Source organism: Bombina bombina, chromosome 6, assembly GCF_027579735.1.
Source record: "Bombina bombina isolate aBomBom1 chromosome 6, aBomBom1.pri, whole genome shotgun sequence".
Classification (NCBI taxonomy): Eukaryota; Metazoa; Chordata; class Amphibia; order Anura; family Bombinatoridae; genus Bombina; species Bombina bombina.
In genome coordinates, this window is record NC_069504.1 from 1,048,961,482 (window position 1) to 1,048,988,154 (window position 26,673).

Genomic DNA, 26,673 nt, shown 5'->3' on the forward strand with positions numbered 1-26,673 from the left:
CCTTTGTTCCAGCCTTGCATTGGCCTCCAGGCTGGCTTGGTTTGAGAAGTATTACCCTCTTGCTTAGAGGATGTAGAACTTGGGGCTGGTCCGTTTCTGCGAAAGGGACGAAAATTTGGTTTATTTTTAGCCTTGAAAGACCTATCCTGAGGAAGGGCGTGGCCCTTACCCCCAGTAATATCTGAAATAATCTCTTTCAAGTCAGGGCCAAACAGCGTTTTCCCCTTGAAAGGTATGTTAAGCAATTTGTTCTTGGAGGACGCATCCGCTGACCAAGATTTTAGCCAAAGCGCTCTGCGCGCCACAATAGCAAACCCCGAATTTTTCGCCGCTAATCTAGCCAATTGCAAAGTGGCGTCTAAAGTAAAAGAATTAGCCAATTTAAGAGCATGAATTCTGTCCATAATCTCCTCATAAGAAGAATCTTTATTGAGCGACTTTTCTAGTTCATCGAACCAGAAACACGCTGCTGTAGTGACAGGAACAATGCATGAAATTGGTTGTAGAAGGTAACCTTGCTGAACAAACATCTTTTTAAGCAAACCCTCTAATTTTTTATCCATAGGATCTTTGAAAGCACAACTATCTTCTATAGGGATAGTAGTGCGTTTGTTTAGAGTAGAAACCGCCCCCTCGACCTTGGGGACTGTCTGCCATAAGTCCTTTCTGGGGTCGACCATAGGAAACAATTTCTTAAATATAGGGGGAGGGACAAAAGGTATGCCGGGCCTTTCCCATTCTTTGTTTACAATGTCCGCCACCCGCTTGGGTATAGGAAAAGCTTCGGGGGGCCCCGGGACCTCTAGGAACTTGTCCATCTTACATAATTTCTCTGGAATGACCAAATTGTCACAATCATCCAGAGTAGATAACACCTCCTTAAGCAGAGCGCGGAGATGTTCCAATTTAAATTTGAATGTAATCACATCAGGTTCAGCTTGTTGAGAAATTTTCCCTGAATCTGAAATTTCTCCCTCAGACAAAACCTCCCTGGCCCCCTCAGACTGGTGTAGGGGCATTTCAGAACCATTATCATCAGCGTCCTCATGCTCTTCGGTATTTTCTAAAACAGAGCAGTCGCGCTTACGCTGATAAGTGGGCATTTTGGCTAAAATGTTTTTGATAGAATTATCCATTACAGCCGTTAATTGTTGCATAGTAAGGAGTATTGGCGCACTAGATGTACTAGGGGCCTCCTGTGTGGGCAAGACTGGCGTAGACGAAGGAGGGGATGATGCAGTACCATGCTTACTCCCCTCACTTGAGGAATCATCTTGGGCATCATTTTCTCTAAATTTTGTGTCACATACATCACATCTATTTAAATGAGAAGGAACCTTGGCTTCCTCACATACAGAACATAGTCTATCTGATAGTTCAGACATGTTAAACAGGCAAAAACTTGATAACAAAGTACAAAAAACGTTTTAAAATAAAACCGTTACTGTCACTTTAAATTTTAAACTGAACACACTTTATTACTGAAAATGTGAAAAAGTATGAAGGAATTGTTCAAAATTCACCAAAATTTCACCACAGTGTCTTAAAGCCTTAAAAGTATTGCACACCAAATTTGAAAGCTTTAACTCTTAAAATAACGGAACCGGAGCCGTTTTTATATTTAACCCCTATACAGTCCCTGGTATCTGCTTTGCTGAGACCCAACCAAGCCCAGAGGGGAATACGATACCAAATGACGCCTTCAGTAAGCTTTTTCTATGTATCTGAGCTCCTCACACATGCATCTGCATGCCTTGCTTCCCAAAAACAACTGCGCAATAGAGGCGCGAAAATGAGGCTCTGCCTAAGATTAGAGAAGGCCCCCAGTGAAAAAGGTGTCCAATACAGTGCCTGCCGGTTATTTAACATAATTCCCAAGAATAAAATAACTCCTCAAAGCTATAAACTATTAAAAATGCTTATAAATCAATCGTTTTAGCCCAGAAAAATGTCTACCAGTCTTTAAGCCCTTGTGAAGCCCTTTATTCTTATTTAATAAAAATGGCTTACCGGATCCCATAGGGAAAATGACAGCTTCCAGCATTACCAAGTCTTGTTAGAAATGTGTCATACCTCAAGCAGCAAAAGTCTGCTCACTGTTTCCCCCAACTGAAGTTAATTCCTCTCAACAGTCCTGTGTGGAAACAGCCATCGATTTTAGTAACGGTTGCTAAAATCATTTTCCTCTTACAAACAGAAATCTTCATCTCTTTTCTGTTTCAGAGTAAATAGTACATACCAGCACTATTTTAAAATAACAAACTCTTGATTGAAGAATAAAACTACATTTAAACACCAAAAAACTCTAAGCCATCTCCGTGGAGATGTTGCCTGTACAACGGCAAAGAGAATGACTGGGGAAGGCGGAGCCTAGGAGGGATCATGTGACCAGCTTTGCTGGGCTCTTTGCCATTTCCTGTTGGGGAAGAGAATATCCCACAAGTAAGGATGACGCCGTGGACCGGACACACCTATGTTGGAGAAATAGGTGTACTGTTTTCCCTCCCTAAAATGCAGGAGAGGGCGACACATTTTACATTTGTCTTTATAACATGTAATTCAAGCATAATTTAAGACTACTGCTCTGTAAAGTGCATTTTACACAGGAGAACACAGGGGAAAATAAAACATACATGCACAGGCATATTGAAGTAATCAGACTTGAAGTTATCAGCCATCTCTCCGAAACTCTGTAGTGTGTATTCCCTTACAGCTTGTTCAAATCCAAAAGCCTCACGGGGTTTACTGCATTCCTAAGAAAATGGAACAGAGAGAAATCCTGACTTAGGTAAGAGCAGACAATCTTGAAATGAAATATATTTTGTAACAGGAATTGCATCTCTCCTTAGTAACAGATCTTCCTATTATAAGACGGCATTTCTCATTAAAAAGTTTAGACACAATTTCCCTATTTCGCCATTAACTTGGATTACAGAGGATACAACAAAAATATAACTGAATGGTATGAAACATCCATTTTCACACTTAGAATAACTGTATAGTTCATATTTTGTATATTTCCTATTTTGTCCATGATTTCAATTTTACAATATCAAGAGAGCAGATGTAAATCATGTTTAATTAAAAGAATTATTAGGCAATAAAGCACAGGCTATGTTCTTGTCATTTTAACTGTGTAGATATGTGAAACTGTAGCAGAATCCTCTAATAATCTGACAGCAGATCATAAGCTATCTGGTTTGGGTATTACTACTTATATTTCTTTCACTGAATGTTACCTTGTGAATTTGTAAGACCGCAAGAAGCAGTAACAGTGTTACACAGTAAATATGGTGATACAAAGTACCTATCTGCAAACTTTTATACAAATCTTTATTGACAACGAGGGGGGGGGGGGAAATGAAGTTGCTGGCAGTATAATGTCTATCAATTGTTACACGTTATGCCATCTGCTGTCCCAAAATTAAATGTAATCCATCTGCTGATCTACTTGCATGCTCTTGTGGATGTCAGTACTGAGAACACCAAGAGCAAGATTTAGCAAGCGCAAGGAGAATTCACAAGGTAATTCTCCTATGAGTTCTCCTCAGCTCGCCTTTAGAGAAGCTCATCTGTACGCTCAAATTTACACAGTAAATATGGTGATACAAAGTACCTATCTGCAAACTTTTATACAAATCTTTATTGACAGCAAGGGGGGAAAAAATGAAGTTGCTGGCAGTTTAATGTCTATCAATTGTTACACGTTATGCCATCTGCTGTCCCAAAATTACATGTAATCCATCTGCTGATCTACTTGCAGGCTCTTGTGGATGTCAGTACTGAGAACACCAAGAGCAAAATTTATCAAGCGCAAGGAGAATTCACAAGGTAATTCTCCTATGAGTTCTCAGCTCGCCTTTAGAGAAGCGCATCTGTACGCTCAAATTTATATTAAAAAAAAAAATGTTTTAAAAAAAAAAAAAGGTTGGTTTTTTTTCTCTTCTCCATGGGCAAGACGAGTAGTTGTAAAGATAAATTTCTCCAGTTGGATTTTAGTCTGCGCCTTATTTATCAATGAAAATAAGCAACTGTTAAGTGGTATATGAACCAAAAGCAATATTTATACAGCCCCACTAGTAGCTTTGTTAATGCCCCTCTTCAAAAAAAACAACCATGGAGGTGATAGATCTGTTTTCATTATTTTTCAATTCTATTTTTATGTGTTATTTTTGCACCCCAACACATTTTTAAAAAAAATATTTTTTGTACTCCAATATAAATTATTTTTGTGCGCTGTTGAGGCCTTTTATTTCTAAAGATGTTTTCCCACAGTAGTTATGGAGAACATTAATGGACGCATTTGCAGGCGAAGTGTCAGTCGGCTATAGGAGAAAAGAAATTATAAATTTGTAACAAATCAAATTGTTTTAGTCGTATTTCCTATAGCACTCCTCATTAAACTAATCATTTTTTGGCGCACCTGTACGTGAAGGAGAAAAGGAGAATTTTACAGTCAAACTTGCCCAATTTTAAGCACATTTTTTAATGAAAGAGGCATTTATTCATGTGTGCATTTTTAGGTGCCAATATAGGAGAACAGCAATAATAAATCTTGCCCCAAAGTATCTTTAAGCTATTATAATAGTATCATTTATAATTAATAGCATTATTTTATGTCGCTTTAAAGGGATAGAGCATAAAAAAAAAAAAAAAATTAGCTTTGTTCCCATGGTATTCTTTGTTGAAGAGATATCTTCATAGGAGTTTGGAGCATTGCATGGCAGGAAATAGTGCTGCAATCTAGTGCTCTTGCAAATGGATAACATTCTTGCAAAACTGCTGCCATATAGTGCTCCAGACACATGCATGCTGCTGAAATGACTTGTTTTTCAACAAAAAGATACCAAAAGAATAGGGAATAGTTTGAAAACAGAAGTATATTAGAAAGCTGTGTATAATTGTACGCACTGTGGATTCCGTGTCCCTTGAAGCTTTCCTACATTTAACAAAGGAGAACGGCCAGTGTTTGAGATGTCACGTTCTGTGCACTTGAACTAGCATTAAAAAATTGTAAAGGCTAAATAGAGCAAATACGTAAATAACCACAGTAAACCTGTGTCACAGTGAGAGAACAGGTGCATACAATTCAGATAAAGCTGTACTTTGTTCAAACTAAGCTGGCACATATCTCTAACTTAAGCTGGGTATCATGTGCTCACCTAGGCATTTACCATCATATATTGTAGAAAAGCTGAGATTATTTTTCTTTTAGAATGATTTGTAAATATTTGTTTCCCCCCCCCCCTCTCACATGTGTACGGCTAATTTATTAAGCTCCATTCACAACTTTATGTGGCTTTGTGGATTTAATAAGCAGAAACTGCTTAATTGTCTCTTCTCCACTTCAGAAGTGGCGAGGGAAATCCCACTGATACTCGCTCATTCTGGGTTATTGACATGCCAAGCTCTTATGTAATTGATTGTGCTAGAGCAGGGAGTGAGATTGCACTAGAAAGGTCAGGTTCGTAAGTAGTGCCTTAGTGTTTTGTTTCTGCAATTTGGTACATGAGACAGTGCTGTCCTCAGTTTTCATTGCTCTGTGCAAAGGATGACACTGTGTTGTTCTCCAACACAATTTGGTGCAAAGGGTGTTGCAGCATAAGGAGAGATCATTAATCCATCCTCAATCCTAGTTCCCCCGTCTTTTGTGACGTGACGTTACCACAATGTTCACTGTGCATGATAACATTAGGCACAATGTGTAAGATCCGACAGAGAGGTCGAAGCTATGCTATCCTTACAGGGTGCCACAGTTGGTGCCACGCTACGTGCAAGGAAGCTCTGGTGGTTTGGAATGCTAAGGGTCACGTCTACTCAAGACCTTAAGAGGTCCAGGCACGCTAATGAAGTGTGGTTCGCTGCTGCAGGAGCCATTCTATATGACTTTGCATTAGCGCGGATGAAAGTCTTTTGTGCTCATCCAGACTGTCGTTTAAACGTATATTGCGCTACTTAGTGCTTCTTTTATGACCATGAATTTGTAATGACCTCTGGCCTTGCTTTTGGAGTGGAGTCTAAATGGAAAGTGTTAAATGTCCATCTTGGACTCCCATTCATTGCTTGATTATTCTCGTATGATGAACAAAGCATTCATGTTTCTGGCCTGTCTTCCTGTTAAAGAGCCTTGCAAAGTTTCTGGACTGCGCTGTTTAATCCTCCTGCTGACTTTCTGGTTTTTGAACCTTGGAACAGTACCAGGATTTGCATGATTTACACCTGACACCTTGTTTAGGACTAAGCATCGGGTTTTGAACCCTTGCCTATTTCATGACAATCCTAATAAACGTTAGACAGTAAGAAGCTTCATGTTCTCTGCAATACTGGTTCCTACCACTAAGGCAGGTAACTTTAATTTTGTTGACTTACACAATGATGAAGTGCCCAGGGACAGAGACACTTCCTCACTACTAGAAGACTGTTCTTTCAAATGAGAGGTTACATGTTTCTCTAAGAGATCTTAGTAAAAGGCCCTATTTTGGGGTTCTCGAAAAGACCTAGAGAGACAAGTGATGCCTAATTTGAAAAGTCAGAGCAACATCTTTTAAACGAGGGGTCAACTGTCCCCTAAGGTTGCAGGTGATTAAGGCCGAAAAGAGAATGCCATTTCATAGAATTTTATTGTAGCTCTTAACTTTTTGAATTATTTAAGTAACACTTTGGCTAATAGAATTATGAAGCTGGTTACTGGATATACTTAAAGTATATGCAATATGATCTTATTATTGTTATTACAACATAATAATAAACTATTAATGTTAAAGTACAAGTATGGATCAGGCCAGACAGCACAGTGGTTACCTCAGCTATACACTTGGGACACCTCCAGTCTCCTTTCGGTACCTCTGGGAGAGGTGGGATGAGACAGAATGTGTGGTAGCTATCGTCACAGCCATCACAAAGCAGTAACTTTTCTTCGCAGTCACCACGACCACAGAACAGGCATATGTACAGGTCAACCTGAGGTAAAATCATACTCAAATTTACCAAAACAGGACAACATCTTAGCAAGTTGATACCAACATAACAGAGAGTATGAATATAACAATGATTACTTAAATCCATTTCGGTAAGTCATGTAGCTCAAAGATACTTACAAAATTGACACAAAGTGCTCCCTTCCGCTGCCTCATCTGCATGCCAAATGCTTCCAGCTTGGAGTTCTTTCTTTTCTTGCAAAGTTCATCTGAAATAACATCAGAAATCGCATAAAAATCTTACAGAATAAAGAATACATGTATGTTGAAAACTAAACCAAAATCACTAAACAGGAAATTATAATTTTGCCAATCTTTTAATTATTTAATTTTTGTGCAGTCTTTTTATATGCATACTTTCTGAGACACCAGCTCCTACTGAGCACATGCAAGTGTTCACAGCGTATACATAAAGGAGTCTTTGATTCGCAGAAGGCTGTCACATAGTATAGGGGCAGGGAAAGAGTAAATGTTAAATTTCTCAGAAAACAATCTACTGCTCATTAGAAATTCAGAGTGATACATCATAATAATAATAATAATAATAATAATAATAATAATAATAATAAATGATGCAGTATTTGTTGATTATGCAGTTCCAATGTATTTAAAGGGATAGTCTAGTCAAAATTAAAAAAAAATCCTGATTCAGATAGATTCAGACAGAGCTCCTAAACTTACATTCTTACTTTTTCAAATAAACAAAGAAAAATTGATAATGGGCGTAAATTAGAAAGTTGCTTAAAAACATAATTTATGCTTACCAGATAAATTCCTTTCCTTCCTGGCAGGGAGAGTCCACGACTTCATTCCTAACTGTTGGGAAATACAACACCTGGCCACCAGGAGGAGGCAAAGACACCCCAGCCAAAGGCTTAAATATCCCTCCCACTTCCCCTATCCCACAGTCATTCTGCAGAGGGAACAAGGAAAAATAGGAGAAACATCAGGGTATAAAAAGGTGCCAGAAGAAATAATATTAAACAAACAAAAATAAAATACGGGTGGGGTTGTGGACTCTCCTTGCCAGGAAGGAAAGGAATTTATCTGGTAAGCAAAAATTATGTTTTCCTTCCATAAGGCAGGCAGAGCACAGATCTTCATTCCTTACTGTTGGAAAAACTATACCCAAGCTCCAGAGGACACTGAATGAATAACGGGAGGGAACAAAAAAAAAAAAAAAAAAAAAAGAGGCAGACCCTATTCTGAGGGCACCACAGCCTGCAAAAACTCCCGAAAGCTGCTTCAGCCGAAGCAAACACATCAAACTTTTAAAATTTTGAAAAAGTGTGTAAGGAGGACCAGGTAGCCGCCTTACATATCTGATCTATAGAGGCTACGTTCTTAAAAGCCCAGGAGGAAGCCACTGCTCAAGTGGAATGAGCCGTTATCCTCTCAGGAGGCTGTCGCCCCACTGTCTCATAAGCTAAGCAGATGACACTCCTCAACCAGAAAGATAGGGAAGTCGTAGTAGCCTTCTGCCCCTTACGCTTCCCCGAATAGATGACAAAGAGGAAGATTGCCTGAAATCCTTAGTAGCCTAAAGATAGAACTTCAAGGCACGAACCACATCTAGATTGTGAAGCAAACGTTCTTTCGCTGAAGGAGGATTAGGACACAAGGAAGGAACAACAATGTCTTGATTAATGTTACGATCCGACACCACCTTAGGGAAGAACCCTAACTTAGTACGTAAAACCACATTATCAGCATGGAAAACAAGATAAGGGGAGTCATATTGCAAAGCACAAATCTCAAACTCTGCGCACAGAGGCCATAGCTAGCAAAAAAAGAACCTTCCAAGATAACAATTTTATGTCAACAGTATGCATATGCTCAAACGGAGCCTGCTGCAAAACACTAAGAACAAGATTTAGGCTCCAAGGTGGAGTCCCAGATCTAAACACAGATCTGATCCTAGTCAGAGCCTTAACAAAGGACTGCACATCCAGAAGATTAGCCAATCTCTAGTTCAGTAACACCGACAGTACCGATATCTGTCCCTTCAGGGAACTAGAAGATAGAACCTTCTCCAGTCCCTCCTGGAGAAAAGATACAATTCTGGCAACCATAACCTTATGCCAGAAAAAAACCACACTCTACACACCAGTACAAGTCCGCCACACTTTATGGTAGGTACGACGAGTAACTGGCTTACGAGCTTGAACCAGAGTGTCGATAACACTCTCAGAGAACCCTCTCTTGGCTACGACTAAGAATTCAATCCCCACGCATTCAGCCTCAGAGAAAATAGATTTTGATGAACAAAGGGACCCTGTATCAGCAGATCTCTGCGACAAGGTAACCTCCACTGAGGAGATGAGGACATCCCCACCAGATCCGCAAACCACGTCCTTCGCGGCCACGATGGAGCAATCAGAATCAGATGCTCGCTCCTGCTTGATAAGAACCACTACACGAGGGAGAAGCGGTAATGGAGGAAAAAGATATGAGTCTGAACCTCTATGATACTAATAGGGCATCTATCAATTCCGCCTGAGGATCCCTCGACCCGTACCTGGGTAGCTTGGTATTGAAGCGGGATGCCATGAGATCAATCTCTGGTGTCTCCCACTTGCTGTATATCACTGCAAACATCTCGGGGTGGAGACACATTCCCCTGGGTGAAAAGATTGCCTGCTGAGGAAGTCTGCTTCCCAGTTGTCCACACCCGGAATGTGAATCGCTGACAGCGTACATATGTGGGCTCCGCCCACTCTAGTATCTAAGATACTTCTCTCATCGCCAATTAACTTCTCGTTCCCCCCTGATGGTTGATATAGGCAAACGAGATTATATTGTCTGATTGGAATCTCATAAACTATGACGAACCAAGGCACTGAAGATTGCCCGTAGTTCCAATATATTGATCGGAAGGGAGGGCTCCTCCTGAGTCCACAGCCCTTGTGCCTTCTTGGCACCTCCAATGGCTCCCCAGCTGGAAAGGCTTGTGTCCGTAGTCACAATCTCACAGGACGGTCTAAAAAGAGGCACGTGCTTTGGGACAGATGATCTAGACAAAGCCACCAAGAGAACGATTTTCTCTACAGGTTTTCCAGCACAATCTGTTGAGACAGATCTGAACGGTCGCTGATCCATTGTCTCAGCATGCAATGTTGTAAGAGTCTCAGATGGAATCTGACAAAAGGAATAATGTCCATACAGGACACCATGAGTCCAATCACCTCCATACAATGAGCCACTGAGGGTCTCAAGGAGGCCTGGAGGGCAAGACATGCAGTAGTTAGCTTTCCACGTCTCTGATCCGTGAGGAATATTCTTATGGTTATGGAATTTATTATTGTCCCCAGGAAATTCACCCTTGTACTTGGAGTAAGAGAACTCTTTTCCAAGTTTATCTTCCATCCATGTGATCAAAGAAGACTGAGAAGAGACAAGAGACTTTTTGTCTTCCGCTAGACAAAAAGATGGTGCCTGCACCAAGATATCGTCCAGGTAAGACGTTTCTGCAATACCTTGTGTTTTGGCAATGGCTAGAAGAGCCCCCATAACCTTTGAAAATATCCTTGGAGCAGTAACTAGGCCAAACGGAAGCGCTATGAACTGGAAGTGCTTGTCCAGAAAGACAAACCTCAGGAACTGAAAATGTTCCCTGTGTATCGGAACGTGAAGGTATGCATCCTTTAAGTCTATGGTGGTCATAAACTGTCCTTCTTGAACCAGAGGAAGTATTGAATGTGTTGTCTCGATCTTGAAAAAGGGAACACTCAGAAACTTTTTTAGGCACTTTAAGTCCAGAATTGGACGAAAAGTTCCTTCGTTTTTTGGAACCACGAAAAGGTTTGAATAAAACCCCAAACCTCTTTCTGCTGTAGGTACCGGGTCAATTACTCCTAGAGAGGAGAGATCCCGTACGCAACTTAAGAAGGCAACCCTTTTTTCTGGTCTTGTAGACAGACTGGAGAGAGGGAATCTGCCCCATGGCGGATGGGACTTGAATCCTATCCTGTATCCTTGCGATACAACATCCAGGACCCATGGATCTTGTACATCCTGGAACCAAGTGTCTGAAAAAAGAGACAGTCTGCCCCTACTCGATCCGATTTCAGATCGGGGGCCGCCCCTTCATGCCAATTTGTTCTCTGCAGGCTTCTTAGTCTGTTTGGACTTATTCCAGGACTGAGTCGGCTTCCAAGTTCTCTTGGGCTGCTCGGACTTGGATGAGGATTGCCGTCGTCGTGATTTGTCAAAACGAAAGCAACGAAAATTAGACAATTGCAGTCCCTTAGGCCTATTTTTCTTATCCTGCAGTAGGAAGGCACCTTTCCCTCCGGTAACCATAGAAATAATGGCGTCCAGCCCTGGACCGAATACAATCCTCACCTTGAAAGGAAGAGAAAGGAGTCTGCATTTAGAAGTCATATCCGCAGACCTAGACTTCAACCATAGGCTTTTTCATTTAGGCAAATAAATCAGCATATTTGCGTCACAGATGAAGGAGTTAGCAATTCTCAGTAGCCTTAATTCTCTCCTGAATATCCTCGAGGGGAGTCTTCCCCTCAATGAGCTGCGACAGAGTGTCGCACCAGTAGGTAGCTGCTCCAGCAACCGCGGCTGCAGCTGACGCCGGTTGAAATAAAAACCCTGTATGTGGAAACATTTTCCTCATAAAGGTTTCAATTTTCTTATCCATATGCTCTCTAAAAGAAGAACTATCCTCCAGAGGGATATAGTAGTATGCTTAGCCAGCGTAGAAATAGCGCCATCCACCTTAGGAATGGAACCCCACAAATCTAAGAGTCAGAGACCAGGAATAATTTTTAGAAAGTAGACTAAGGGGAAAAAAGAAGTTCCTATTCTTTCCCATTCATTACTAATAATGTTCACCATCTTAACTGGCACAGGAGAGAGAGACCTTCCTGTCTTCATAAACCCTGTCTAATTTAGGGATCTTAGGTTCCTCAGGTAGTGTAGCCTCTGGAACCTCTAGCGTAGACAGAACCTCCTTTAATAAAAAACGCAGATGCTCAATTTTAAATCTAAAAGAGGGTTCCTCCGCTAAAGGAGGTTTAGAAACCGAAGTCTCCGACTCAGAAAGTTCACCCTCTGAAGCTACAGAGGTTAACTCATCCTCAGATAGCTGGGACATAGTAGCTAGATCCGACAAATATTTAGATGAATCTAGGTCAGGAGAAATATGTTTAACCTTTCTCTTACGTTTGCTAGAGCGAGATAAGGCACCCAGGACCGCAGACACCGCCGATTGTAACTGTGCGGTAAAGTCAGCCGGAAAAAGGCCCCCTCCAGATGGAGGATTAGTTAAGCCGCAGGGAACTGCATGTGGAGCGGGTAGTGTAGAAAGGGTAGTAATCTCTCGGGACACAGATTCCTGAGAGGTAGACGGCTCAGAGGGGCTAATAGCGCTATTAGTATTAGCAGGATTGTCTTCTTAGAATTTAGAACAGTGCTTAGGCAAACGGAACAAAATTGAGCAGGCGGGCAAACCACGGCCTCCTCACAATATAAACAGGAATTATTTATCAGTACAGAAGGAGCAGAACCTTCTAATGTAGTATCAGAGTCCTCCATAGCTAAGATATATTCACAGAAGGACAGACAAAAAGTAAACGCTTTTATTAAAACAACGGCACCTTTATAATCCCAATGGCTGGGGCACTCACCACCTCTAAGACCCAGACAGCTAGCAGTGAAAATGCTCTTAGGAGTGATGTCCACAGCAGGATTGAAAGGAAAAGACTGCACCCGGTCACGTAGTGCGTAGGACAGGACTTCCCCTGCTATGAAAAAGGCGCTAAGCTATTATGAGCTGCGCGTCACTCAAAGACGAAAGTGAAACCTGTTTGTTCCAAGCCAAAAGCACAGAGTCTATGAGTCCAAAAACGAACACATTAAAGCAGTTATAAATTACCCCAAGCTGTTCAAATAATCTCCCTGAAGGAGATATTAACCCTTGATCCTATCGAGGCATAAAGGAGCCACACTGTGACCCTGTATAGAAAAAGTGTATATGTAAAAACGGTCTTACCCTCCAGGATCCATGCTGTGGAACAGGCACAGCCTCTCAAGTGTGACAGTCTTGCAGCGACGCTTCTGACATGGACTTGAGTGTGTAACAGCAAGCAGTGAAACTCGTCAACACTGATTGTTAAGGAGCTGTTAGTCTGGACTGTTAATCTAGATGGGTTCGCAGAAAAACTTTCCCTGCATCTCCAGAGACTCTAACTTGTATCAATACTCTCACTGAGAGGTTGACATGATTACTTAAAACTCCAGTCCTTTCTTGAAGGGAACATACCCATACAGGACTATCCAAATCTTCTGCCACCTCAAATTGTGACAAAATGCAAAGAATGACTGGGGGATAGTGCAAGTGGGAGTAATATTTAAAGAGACAGTACAATGTAAAATTGTTTTTCCATAAATGTATTTTAAATGACTTGTTATACCAACTGCAGAGTATAAAATATTTGAGAAATTGCATTTTCGGGTTTATTTGTGTATCTGAAGTAGCTGGTTTTGTGCTTTGAAACCACAGCCTATTACAATGGGTTGAGCTTCAGGTAATATCAGATCTCATTATGTTATCACTTTCATGTTCACAGACTTGCTTCCTTATCTTATATTTGTCTGGAACACCAAAGCTCAATACATAGAGAGAACAATGGAAAATTATCATTTTATTACTTAACTATCATGCCCCCACTGAGGGTTTAATCTCTTCTGCTGGCTGTGTTTACTTAGGCTTGTCAATAGCATATACGCCAGTATCAAAACTTTCAGTATAGAATGGGAAACCACAAGCTAAATCAGCTATTTCAAATGCTGAATTATGAGTAAAGGAGCTACTTGCAACCAATTTAATACACTCTAGCAGGTAAAAAGGATCATTGGGAATAATTTAAAGGGGAGAAAGTTTTTGGGTGAACTGTCCCTTTAAGCCTTTGGCTGGGGTGTCTTTGCCTCCTCCTGGTGGCCAGGTGTTGTATTTCCCAACAGTAAGGAATGAAGTCGTGGAGACTCTCTGCCTTATTGAAGTAAATTGCATGCTCTATCTGAATCAGGAAAGTTTAATTTTGACTAGACTATCCCTTTAATGGTCCTTTAACAGGATAGGAAACTCCAAATTAAACCTGCATGATTCAGACAGAGCATGTCATTTTAAGACAATTTTAAAGGGACATTAAACTGCTGGGCACAACTACAGTTGCATGGCTACTACTCCTCATATTTTTCTCCTTTTGTGCCTGGAGCTCTCTTTAAAGCTGCTCTCTTATGTTATCCCTTTACAACTGCTGGTTAGTGAAGTTCTGCATCTTAACACTGGGTGCCGCCATCTTGGAGTTAGAGTTTTATCAAAGCCTGTGACAGAATCAGTGCGCACTCACAGATCAGTGATATTATTGTCTTCTTGACAAGCGTTATTGTGACTTTAGTTTAAAAAGTGTAGAATACAGAGTAGGAGCTGTTTGTTTTGTAGTGGCTGCGTTCTAGTTTATATTATTCCCGAGGGTTTTTTTTTTATATTTCTTATGTAACTTTTAAACTGTGTACAAAAACCTGCAAATATGTAAAGCATCTGATTTCTGTTGTGAATGTGAAACCAAAGTGCAAGGTACAGCTTTCAAAAAGTAACAATGATCTGTGAAAGCTCACTGCTGGTATCACAACAATATGCACGCTACAAGATGGCGGTAGCCAATATAAAGAGCTTTCGAACTACCTACTTTATTAGATTAAAATTAGTAAATGGCTTTAAAAAGAGCTGCAGGCACAGCAGGATGGTGAGTAGTAACAATACTAACGAAGTTGTACCCAGCAGTTTAATGTCCTAAATTCACTTCCATTATCAAATTTGCTTTGTTCACTTAGTATCATTTGAAAAGAATAAGTAAATACTTTACACTACTGGAAGCTATCTGGTGATTGGTGGTTACATGCATATGTCTCTTGTTATTGGCTCACTAGATGTATTAGCTCCCAGGAGCAAATTGCTGCTCTGGAGCCGACTTTAACTATGTGTTTAATTATTTTGCAGGGGTTAATAAACAGTTATATGCAAGCAATAGTGTGATAATAAAATGCTATAAAATATTAAAGTATTTTCTTTTTGCACATTTATATTCCTTTAATGTGCTATACTATATCTGGTCTTCCTGCATTTTACACCTCCCTCTTTAATGTTATTTTCTTACATATGCACAGTTGTGCAGAAATAGTTTAACTGGACATGAAAGTCAAAATTAAACTTTCGTGATACAGACAGAGCATGCAATGTTAATGCTCTTTTAACTTACTTCTAAATGTCTATAATATAACCAATTACAATTATATTACATTTACTATTCTATTATTTTTATCTGGTCATCCTTTGTTGAAAAGCATACTTAGGTAGGCTCAAAAGCAGCAATGCACTGGGAGCTAGCTGGTGATTAGTGGCTGCACATGTCTATTTTCAGTGGCTCACTAGAGTTCAGCTATCTCTCTGAGTAGTGCATTTTTGCTCCTTCAACAAAGGATACCAAAAGAATGAAGCAGTTTTTATAGTAGAGGTAAACTGGAAAGATGTTTGAAATTGTACACTGAATCATGAAAGAAAAATTTTGGGCTCCATGTTCCCCAACACCACCTGGGAGATTTTTGTGACACCACTGGACAAGGATGCTAATAACATCATACATTATATCATCAATGGCATCATACATGTCATCAGCTTTAACATAAAGCAACATTACATGACACGTAATCAAAACAATACTTCAGGCATCACAAATAAACTTTTAAAACAATGGGTATTTATATTTGTTTCTTTATTTTACAAAGATCAAGTGTGATCTGATGACGACATCAGTGAAATCAAGTGATGTCATTGTGCACACAAAAATAAATCCCACTGGAGGGGTTAAGTTCAGAAAGAGAAAGTCCTTTGAAAGAGAATTTTAACTCCAGCATTCAAGTTCATTTTGTCATTATTTTCATAGTATATATAAATAGATTTCAGAATATATAGCCATCAGACATATTTTCCTTAGGATACTTAATATAAACTATTTAAATCACAAGGAAATATACAAGTTTTTGTTGTTGTTTTTTTTAACATGTCCTCACCAGCTCTGTCTTTAACACTGTCAACAATGCCAATAATCTTATGCGCTGATCCAAACACATGCAGTTTCTTCACATCGGGGGTCTTCTTGATTTCCAAAGCTTCCGGCTAAGAAACAGAAAGTTCTTGAGGATGTCTGGTAGAGATATAATGTGTTCACGTGTATGTTTCTGTGTCACGAGCACATACACAAACACACAACTTACATAAAGCAGCATACATTATCTACACGTGAACGCATGCATACAAGTACAGCATCACACAAATGGCTAGAATTTAGATTGGTCGTACTAGCACCTCAGACTTGATACGGCGGGACCGCTTCAGAGGAGTATTTGTCCTCTCCCTCTCTACAGAATCTCTAGGGATCTCACATGGCTCAGTAACTTCCACCTTTTCCTCAACTTTCAAGTTCGGCTTCTGGATGCCCTGAGAGGTCACAGAGGGGAAGAATATTACTGTTAAATGATGCAACCACTGGTAACCTCTGCCATTATCTTGTGGCTCTATTGGCAACCAGAGTCTTTCCTGTGGCCCTGTAGGTGGAATTTGTTTATATTAACAAATTACTAGTGAGGGGACTAACAAATAGCATCAAAAAACTATTATCCAGCAAACATAATTTTCTTGTTTTTTTGCGCCACTTATTCTTACACAAAACTTCTGACTTGTGCTGTATATTATCTGTAATATAGCTGTAGGGAAATTAAAGTCAAAATGATCTGTTTATATAACAGCCATATCAGAAAGCGTCATAAGAGCAAAAAGCAAGGTCTTTTTGATAATAGGGTTGAAATGTTCAATGTAATATAGCATTGAAAATTATTCTTTATAAACTTTAAAAAGTAGTACAATGTTGAAATGATTCTTTATCATCCTTAGAAAGTTGTACCGTGTTTCTGAAGGGGAACAGTCATGTTGAAGTGTGTAAAATTCAAGGCTGTACATTAATAAACAGTTTACGTACTTTCTGAGGTTTCGGGTGCCTCTGAATCCAGAAGAAGGCGGCCGCTCATGGCATACAGCTCTTTTTGTAGCCAGATTTCTTCTTGTGGAAGTGCAAAAACACAAAGATCTAGATTTGCACAGATGTTCTTGTTTTGAACTCTTATAAGAGGCAAAGGCCATGAGTAGCAACCTTCTTCAACATTCTAAGGAATCCAAAACCTCTAAATGCACATATCTAATAAACAGTTTTAATATCTCCAATTACTACCACCTGAAAGATTAATATGAAAACAACATCAAGTAAAACATGGATCTGAAATCCACAAAAGTATATTGTAATGGAATTTTCTATTATATCTACTAGATCATTTGTCGTCTTCTCACCATGAGGCTGATACCAGACTGGAAAAGCTCATAAGGGTAAAGGATGCGATCAAAGTGAGTCTTCAGTAGTGACCCTGTGCCCTTTCCTGGCATATAACCAAGGCGGGTACCAACTTTCGACCACTTCTTTTCTTTTGTGACAACCTCAAAACCTCCTTCACTGGATACAACCTAAAGAAAGACAAAGGAATTTGTCTACATGAGTTTGAGAACTACAACATAATTTTTTTTAAAAAAAAACGTAAAAAGTCTGGTCTGCTTCTTTCCAAGCTCAGTCATGCCCCAAAAACATACACTGTAGGTTCTATAAATGCCCCACCCACCACATAGCCTGGCTACCTCTGGTCTTCACCTCATGGAAGATTTGTTAAAGGGATACCAAATCCAAATTTTTTCTTTCATGATTCAGATAGAGCATGCAATTTTAACCAACTTTCTAATTTACTCCTATTATCATTTTTTTTTTCGTTCTCTTGCTATCTTTATTTGAAAAAGCAGGAATTTAAGCTAAGGAGTCGGCCCATTTTTGGTTCAGCACCCTGGGTAGCGCTTGCTGATTGGCGGTACATTTAGCCACCAATCAGCAAGCGCTATCCAGGTGCTGAACAAAAAATGGGCAGGCTCCATAGCTTAGATTCCTGCTTTCAAGAGTACGAAGAAAAATTGATAATAGGAGTAAATTAGAAAGTTGCTGCTCTATCTGAATCCTGAAAGAAAACATTTGGGTTTAGTATCCCTTTAATGACGTTGCATAGAAACATTCAAACTAGAAGCTTAAACTAAACACTCATGGGATTTGCAAAGCATTTTCTATGTATAATCCTACCCTGCTCATTGCATACTTACCTTACTCAGGGCATATACATCCAAAAGCTTGCGATCTACCACTGGAATCCTAAGAGTGGAACCTTGGAGCTCCCAGAACTTTGCCAACTGATCCAGAAAGTCCAGTTTTACTCTAGTCATTGCCTGAATAGCAAAAAAAAAATAAAAAAATGAATAACGCTATAAAAAGCACACAAGGCAAATACAGGGCTTTGTTCTACATGTTTGTATTGCATAAACAAACATAGAAATAATGTATGTAAATACATACAATCTGGCACCCTTTACTGTAATAGTTTTAACAAGGCATCTTATATATGAACAGCTATATTTTGAAATATATTCAAAGACAAAATATCCAACAAGACCTCACTTTACAACCTTCAATGTCCTATTAAAAAGTAATAACAGTCTCAATTGCAGTTACATATGAAACTATATAGTTGTATATAAACTGTGTTTTACAATGATGACATCATTACATATAGAGGCTCTACATTTATTTTATCAGGAGAAAAAAGTAAATTTATGCTTACCTTATAAATTGATTTCTTCTATGATACGACAAGTCCACGAATTCATCCTTTACTTGTGGGATATTATCCTCCTGCTAACAGGAAGTGGCAAAGAGCACCACAGCAGAACTGTCTATATAGCTCCTCCCTTGACCCCACCCCCTAGTCATTCGACCGAAGGTACAGGAAGAAAAAGGAGAAACTAAAGGTGCAGAGGTAACTGAAGTTTAAAATCTAAAAAATATAATCTGTCTTAAATTGAAAGGGCGGGCCGTGGACTCGTCGTATCATAGAAGAAATCAATTTATCAGGTAAGCATAAATTTACTTTTCTTCTATAAGATACATCCTTTACTTGTGGGATACATAACCAAAGCTACAGGACACGGATGAACGGGAGGGACAAGACAGATGCCTAAACATAAGGCACCACTGCTTGAAGAACTTTTCTCCCAAAAATAGCCTCCGAAGAAGCAAAAGTATCAAATTTGAAAGATTTGGAAAAGGTATGAAGTGAAGACCAAGTCGCAGCCTTACAAATCTGTTCAACAGAAGCATCATTTTTAAAAGCCCATGTGGAAGCCACCGCTCTAGTAGAGTGAGCTGTAATTCTTTCAGGAGGCTGCCGTCCAGCAGTCTTGTATGCCAAATGGATGATGCTTTTCAGCCAAAAGAAAGAAAGGTAGCCGTAGCTTTTTGACCTCTACGTTTTCCAGAATAGACAAACAGAGAAGATGTTTGACGGAAATCTTTGGTCGCTTGCAAGTAAAACTTCAAAGCACGAACCACGTCCAAGTTGTGCAGCAGACGCTCCTTCTTAGAGGAAGGATTAGGACACAGGGAAGGAACAACAATTTCCTGATTAATATTCTTATTAGTAACCACCTTAGGAAGGAATCCAGGTTTGGTACGCAAAAAACCACCTTCCAGAATGGAAAACAAGATAAGGCGAGTCGCATTGCAATGCAGATAGTTCAGAAACTCTTCGAGCCGAAGAGATAGCAACTAAAAACAGAACTTTCCAAGATAGAAGCTTAATATCTATGGAATGCATAAGTTCAAATGGAACCCCTTGAAGAACTTTAAGAACTTTAAGAACTAAATTCAAACTCCATGGTGGAGCAACAGGTATAAACACAGGCTTAATTCTAACCAAAGCCTGACAAAACGACTGAACGTCTGGAACATCTGCCAGACGTTTGTGCAGTAAAATTGACAAAGCAGATATCTGTCCCTTTAAGGAACTAGCTGGTAACCCTTTCTCCAATACTTCTTGGGGAAAGGACAAAATCCTAGGAATCCTGATCTTACTCCATGAGTAGCCTTTGGATTCACACCAATAAAGATATTTACGCCATATCTTATGGTAAATGTTCCTAGTGACAGGCTTTCGAGCCTGAATCAAGGTATCTTTGACCGACTCAGAGAATCCCCGCTTACATAAAATTAAGCGTTCAATTTCCAGGCAGTCAGCCGCAGAGAAACTAGATTTGGATGCTGGAACGGACCTTGAATGAGAAGGTCCTGTCTCAGAGGCAGTGTCCACGGTGGTAGAGATGACATTTCCACCAGGTCTGCATACCAAGTCCTGCGTGGCCACGCAGGTGCTATCAAAATCACCAAAGCCCTCTCCTGTTTGATTCTGGCAGACGAGGAAAGAGAGGAAATGTTGGGAACACACAAGCCAGGTTGAACGACCAAGGTACTGCTAGAGCATCTGGACCCGCAACAAGGAAGTTTTGCATTCTGACGAGATGCCATCAGATCCAATTCTGGTGTGCCCCATTGACGGATCAATTGTGCAAACACCTCCGGATGGAGTTCCCACTCCCCCGAATGAAAAGTCTGACGACTTAGAAAATCCGCTTCCCAGTTCTCCACTCCTGGGATATAGATTGCTGATAGATGGCAAGAGTGAGTCTCTGCCCATCGAATTATTTTGGAAACCTCTATCATCTTTGTTCCCCCCTGATGACTGATATATGCTACAGTCGTGATATTGTCCGACTGGAATCTTATGAATCTGGCAGAAGCCAGCTGAGGCCACGCCTGAAGCGCGTTGAATATTGCTCTCAGTTCTAGAATATTTATTGGAAGGAGAGCCTCCTCCTGAGTCCACACACCCTGTGCCTTCAGGGAATTCAAGACTGCACCCCAGCCCAATAGGCTGGCGTCCATCATCACTATGACCCATGCTGGCCTGCAGAAACACATTCCCTGGGACAGATGATCCTGTGACAACCACCAAAGAAGAGAGAGTCTCTTGATCCAGATTTATCTGAGGAGATAAATTTGCATAATCCCCATTCCACTGTTTGCTCGCTTGCATCTCGGACCACTGCAACTATGCATGCTCAAACGGAACTATGTCCATTGCCACTACCATTAGTCCAATTACCTCCATACACTGAGCACTGACGGTTGAGAAATGGTATGAAGTGCTCGGCAGGTGGTTAAGATCTTTGATTTTCTGATCATCGTCAGAAAAATTTTCATGTCTACCGAGTCTATCAGAGTTCCTAGAAATGGAACTCTTGTGAGAGGGATAAGTGAACTCTTTTTTACGTTTACCTTCCACCCGTGAGATCTTAGAAAAGCCAACACAATGTCCGTGTGAGATTTGGCTAGTTGGTAAGTTGACGCCTGAATTAAGATATCGTCCAGATAAGGCGCCACTGCTATGCCCCGCGGCCTTAGAACTGCCATAAGGGACCCTAGCACCTTTGTGAAAATTCTGGGAGCTGTGGCCAACCCGAAGGGAAGAGCCACAAACTGGTAATGCTTGTCCAGGAAGGCGAACCTGAGGAATTGGTGATGATCTTTGTGGATAGGAATGTGAAGATACTTCAAATCCACGGTGGTCATATATTGACCCTCCTGGATCATTGGTAAAATAGTCTGAATGGTCTCCATCTTGAAGGATGGGACTCTGAGAAATTTGTTTAAGATCTTGAGATCTAAAATCGGTCTGAAGGTTCCCTCTCTTTTTTGGGAACCACGAACAGATTGGAGTAAAACCTCTGCCCCTGTTCTGCTTTTGGAACTGGGCAGATTACCCCCATAGTATATAGGTCTTCAACACAGCGTAAGAACGCCTCTCTTTTTGTCTGGTTTACAGACAACCGTGAAAGATGAAATCTCCCCCTTGGAGGAGAATCTATGAAGTCTAGAAGATACCCCTGGGTCACAATTTCTAAAGCCCAGGAGTCCTGAACGTCTCTTGCCCAAGCCTGAGCAAAGAGAGAAAGTCTGCCCCCTACTAGATCCGGTCCCGGATCGGGGGCTGCCCCTTTATGTCGTCTTGGTGGCAGCAGCAGGCTTCTTGGTCTGTTTACCTTTATTCCAGGTCTGGTTAGGTTTCCAGACTGACTTGGATTGAGCAAAATTCCCCTCCTGCTTTGCGGTAGGGGAGGAGGTAGGGGGACCACCTTTGAAGTTTTGAAAGGAAAGAAAATTATTTTGTTTGGTCCTCATCTTATTTGTCTTATCCTGAGGAAGAGCATGGCCTTTTCCTCCAGTGATGTCCGAAATGATCTCTTTCAGTTCAGGCCCGAATAGGGTCTTACCCTTGAAAGGAATAACTAAAAGCTTAGATTTTGATGACACATCAGCAGACCAGGACTTAAGCCATAACGCTCTATGCGCTAAAATGGCAAAACCTGAATTCTTTGCCGCTAATTTAGCCAGTTGAAAAGCGGCATCTGTAATGAAAGAATTAGCTAGCTTGAGAGCCCTAATTCTATCCAGAATATCATCTAATGGGGTCTCAACCTTAAGAGCCTCCTCTAGAGCCTCGAACCAAAAAGCAGCTGCAGTAGTTACAGGAACAATGCACGCTATAGGTTGCAGAAGAAAACCCTGATGAATAAATATTTTCTTTAGAAGACCCTCTAATTTTTTATCCATAGGATCTTTGAAAGCCCAACTGTCCTCAATAGGTATAGCTGTACGTTTAGCCAGGGTAGAAATAGCTCCCTCCACCTTAGGGACTGTCTGCCACGAATCCCGAATGGTGTCTGATATGGGAAACATTTTCTTAAAAGTAGGAGGGGGAGAGAACGGAATACCTGGTCTATCCCACTCCTTAGTAACAATGTCCGAAATCCTCTTAGGGACTGGAAAAACATTAGTGTAAGCAGGAACCTCTAGATATCTATTTATTTTACACAATTTCTCTGGTGGGATTACAATAGGGTCACAATCATCCAGAATCGCTAAAACCTCCCTGAGCAACAAGCGGAGGTGTTCTAGCTTAAACGTAAAAGCCGTCATATCAGAGTCTGTTTGAGGGAACATCTTTCCTGAATCAGAAAGCTCTCCCTCAGACAGCAATTCCCTCACCCCCAACTCAAAACATTGTGAGGGTACATCGGAGATGGCTAATAAAGCATCAGAGGGCTCAGCATTTATTCTCACACCGGACCTACTGCGCTTCCCCTGCAACCCAGGCAGTTTAGATAAAACCTCAGTTAGGGTAGTAGACATAACTGCGGCCATATCTTGCAGGGTGAAAGAATTAGACGCACTAGAAGTACTTGGCGTCGCTTGTGCGGGCATTAATGGTTGTGACACTTGGGGAGAATTAGATGGCATAACCTGATTCTCTTCTGACTGAGAATCATCCTGCGACATACTTTTATCAGCTAAAATATGTTCTTTGCAATTTAAGGCCCTTTCGGGGCATGAGGGACACATTTTAAGTGGGGGTTCCACAATGGCTTCTAAACACATGGAACATTGGGTTTCCCCAATGTCAGACATGTTAAACAAGCTAGTAATGACCACAAACAGGCTTGAAACCACTTTATTTAGTGAAAAAATAACAATCTGAAAAAACGGTACTGCGCCTTTAAGAGGAAAAAAAGCATACAATTTTTCCAAAACTGCGTTAAAACATCAAATCGTTTCAATTTTATGATATAAGCATCCTAACTATGCAGCTAAGTTTGCCCCACAAGGAAAGGAACACTTAACCATTATTAGAAAAAAACGGATAATTAGAAATGTGGCGCCTACATGTCCTCAGGGGTCTGCAAAACCAGGTCAAAGTTTTGATTTGGCCCAAAACAATCACAAGGGCCCACCGGAGTTGGAGCCTGCTGCTTGCCTACAAAAACAACTGCGCAACTGAGACGCGAAAATAGGCCCCGCCCATCTCACTCGATGTCTCTTAGCCCAAATGAACCGCACCAGAGCGGTCTAAAACTAGCCATCAACAGAGATTAGGTATATTGAAGGAGAGGAATATTCCTAGGTGCTCTGAACCGCTAATTTAGAAGGAAATTTATGGGCATCATTCTTTAAGAAGGGGATCTTTTACATTAGTAGCAAATATGATACCCAATGCAAAACATTCAGAAACATGTAGCAATCATCTTAGACGTACAGGCACATGAATGGGAATGTGGGAGTTCAAAGACCCATTCAAGTGTTCTTCCTAGAACATATTTAAAGGGCACACCACCTGGCTAATTTTACTGACCACCCAGGCCAATAAGCTAAATTTGTATAATATGTTATAAAATATCTGTTGCACAAAATGACATGAAATCAATTTATGTTAAATTATGCAATTAATGTGTGCCTTTGTTACCCTAAAAAAACTTAAGTAACATTTATAAAAATCAGAAAATGTTCTAATATTGCAAAGTATTACACTGGCCCCACCAGGCTACTTCATAATGCCAAACTGTCTGAAAAAAATGTTACGTGAAGAACACTGCATGTAATTATTAAAGGGGCATGAAACTCAATTTTTCTTTCATGATTCAGATAGAACACACAATTTTTAATCATCAAATTTGCTTCATTCTCTTGGTATCCCATGTTAAATGGGGATGCACTACTGGGAGCTAGATGATCACAATGGCTAAGCATATATGTGAAGCCACCAATGAGCAGTTAACTCCAAGTAATGCATTGCTGCTCTTGAGCCTATATAGGTATGCTTTTTAACAAGGATACAAAGACAAAGAAGCAAACTAAATAGATGTAAAGTGGAAAGATTTTTGTATTTAATTATACGTTCTAATCTGCATCATGAGAAGAAAAAATGGGGTTCCATGTCCCTTTGAAGTATGATAAATAGGTTAATAAATATTTTTATCCTGAAGAAATGTAATATTTAATATTTATAGCTGGCTGTATAAAAATAGGGGTCTATATACGGTAAGTCAAATGCAGAAGAGTGAATAATATTATAATATCAGAATTTATCCTGAACTTTTCTATTATATGGTTTATCACACAAGCTCAGATCATATTACTGATCATCATCATTCTGATAATACAAAAGCATGTGTCAGTTTATTAGAAAACATGTCTTACCTCCAGTTCATTTAGGCGCTGCACGCGGGGAGTAAAAGTAAAACTTTTCACATCGCAGGCAAACGGTGGCTGCCAGTCCTGTAAGGAAGAAAGAGGGGGACATGTTACTTTACCAGAACTAAACTGTAATGGGTTTGCACTTGTGTAATGTTCTTCCAACAGCAATGTGTCTTCAAAATGTAGATAAATACAAAAGCAAATTTGGTGCCAATGTGCTTTAAAGGGATTTTGAGGCTTGGGTAAAATGTTTAGTTATTAGTATTTTGCATTAGAATGTAATATGGAGCAATCTTGATACCCTATTGAAATTTATATAACAAGCCAATCTATTTTCCGCATATCCCAAGAACACCTTTAGCAAGATACCATTCCATAAAAATTAAAAACACAAAGGGCTCGATTTATCAAACCCTTCGCCTCGCTACAACTGCAGGTTCTCACACGGGAACCTGCAGTCAGTATTTATCAAGCAGCGGTCATCAGACCTCTTGGGTGGAGAAATTCAATCTCCCTGGTCTCGTCTGACCGAGGAGATTGACGGCTCCTGCCCGCATGTAACTGACTGTGCGGTGTTGCATGCAAGCACAAAATAGCGCTCGCATGCAATGCTGAATACTGCCAGCGGATTGCTGCCCGCCAGAGGCAAGCTGGGGCACATATGTACGCCCCTTTTTGCCATAGTTTGATAAATCGAGCCCTAAGGATGAATGGATGGAGATGCAAAACACAATTAAAATAAAAGTGTAAAGATTACGTGAGTTTATGCTCAATTATAAAAGCAATTGTATTTTTCTACCATCTTCATATATATTTTTTCACACCTTCAGATGCAGGCTATGATAACCAAGGTCTGACACTCAGGGTAAGAATCACTGCATTAGTGAAATCCATGGGGCGTCATGTATTTTGTGAACCATTCACAGAATCACAAATGTTTGAACAGCAAGGCAAAAATAACATATGGTTAAGAACCAGTTATTAATGAAGAGTAGAAATCTACTCCTGGGAAGTGATATAAACCTTTGGGTGCTAATCACAGGGAAATGTGATATTTGTGTTTAATTGCTGGTTTGATTTGGGATTTAATTTGGATTCTGTCACAAACCACATACATGACAAAGTAAAATTACTTTGTTACACACAGGAGCTAATTATATGTATATTCCTATATGTATATGGTATGCTGGCTACTGATTAACTGCTCTAACTGAAAAGTAAAAGAAATGTGTCATTTAAAAAAAAAAAAAAAAAAAAAAAGGATTAACAAGGCATAAGGATCAATTACAGTTCTTGTTCCGTCACTTCCATATACATGTATAATATCCATCAACTATTTATAAATATGTTAAGAAAAGCAATTTGCATTCTCAAATGAGTCTGGTGTACTTACATTCTGCACTACCAGTTTTTACTAAGTACAGTATTTGCATAATCAAAGCTGAGGAAAAAAATTGCAAGAGCCAGGTAAATTTTCAGAAGCAAGACAGACAGGAAGTGCATTCCTGCTGATATATAAATACCAGGAGCTGCCAAGTAAAACTTACAAACTAGATTTTTTTAAGGAACTAGTGAATAGAAGCACAGATGAAGATACATGCACAACATACTATGTA

The 26,673-nt window shown here is 40.1% G+C and overlaps 1 protein-coding gene across 4 annotated transcripts in view; it reads right to left on the reverse strand.

Moving 5' to 3' along the window:
- Nucleotides 1–26,673, reverse strand: part of KDM5A (lysine demethylase 5A) — a 389,966-nt gene that overhangs the window by 342,895 nt on the left and 20,398 nt on the right. For 3 of the 4 annotated variants that reach the window (XM_053718824.1, XM_053718825.1, XM_053718823.1), the window contains exons 2-9: nucleotides 25,061–25,138; nucleotides 18,241–18,363; nucleotides 17,395–17,565; nucleotides 16,360–16,491; nucleotides 16,065–16,170; nucleotides 7,098–7,186; nucleotides 6,802–6,960; nucleotides 2,634–2,753 (exon numbers count right to left, since the gene is read on the reverse strand). In XM_053718824.1, coding sequence (XP_053574799.1) covers nucleotides 2,634–2,753; nucleotides 6,802–6,960; nucleotides 7,098–7,186; nucleotides 16,065–16,170; nucleotides 16,360–16,491; nucleotides 17,395–17,565; nucleotides 18,241–18,363; nucleotides 25,061–25,138 — 978 coding nt within the window. The remainder of the gene's footprint in view (nucleotides 1–2,633; nucleotides 2,754–6,801; nucleotides 6,961–7,097; nucleotides 7,187–16,064; nucleotides 16,171–16,359; nucleotides 16,492–17,394; nucleotides 17,566–18,240; nucleotides 18,364–25,060; nucleotides 25,139–26,673) is intronic. The other variant, XM_053718826.1, reaches the window with a different exon arrangement.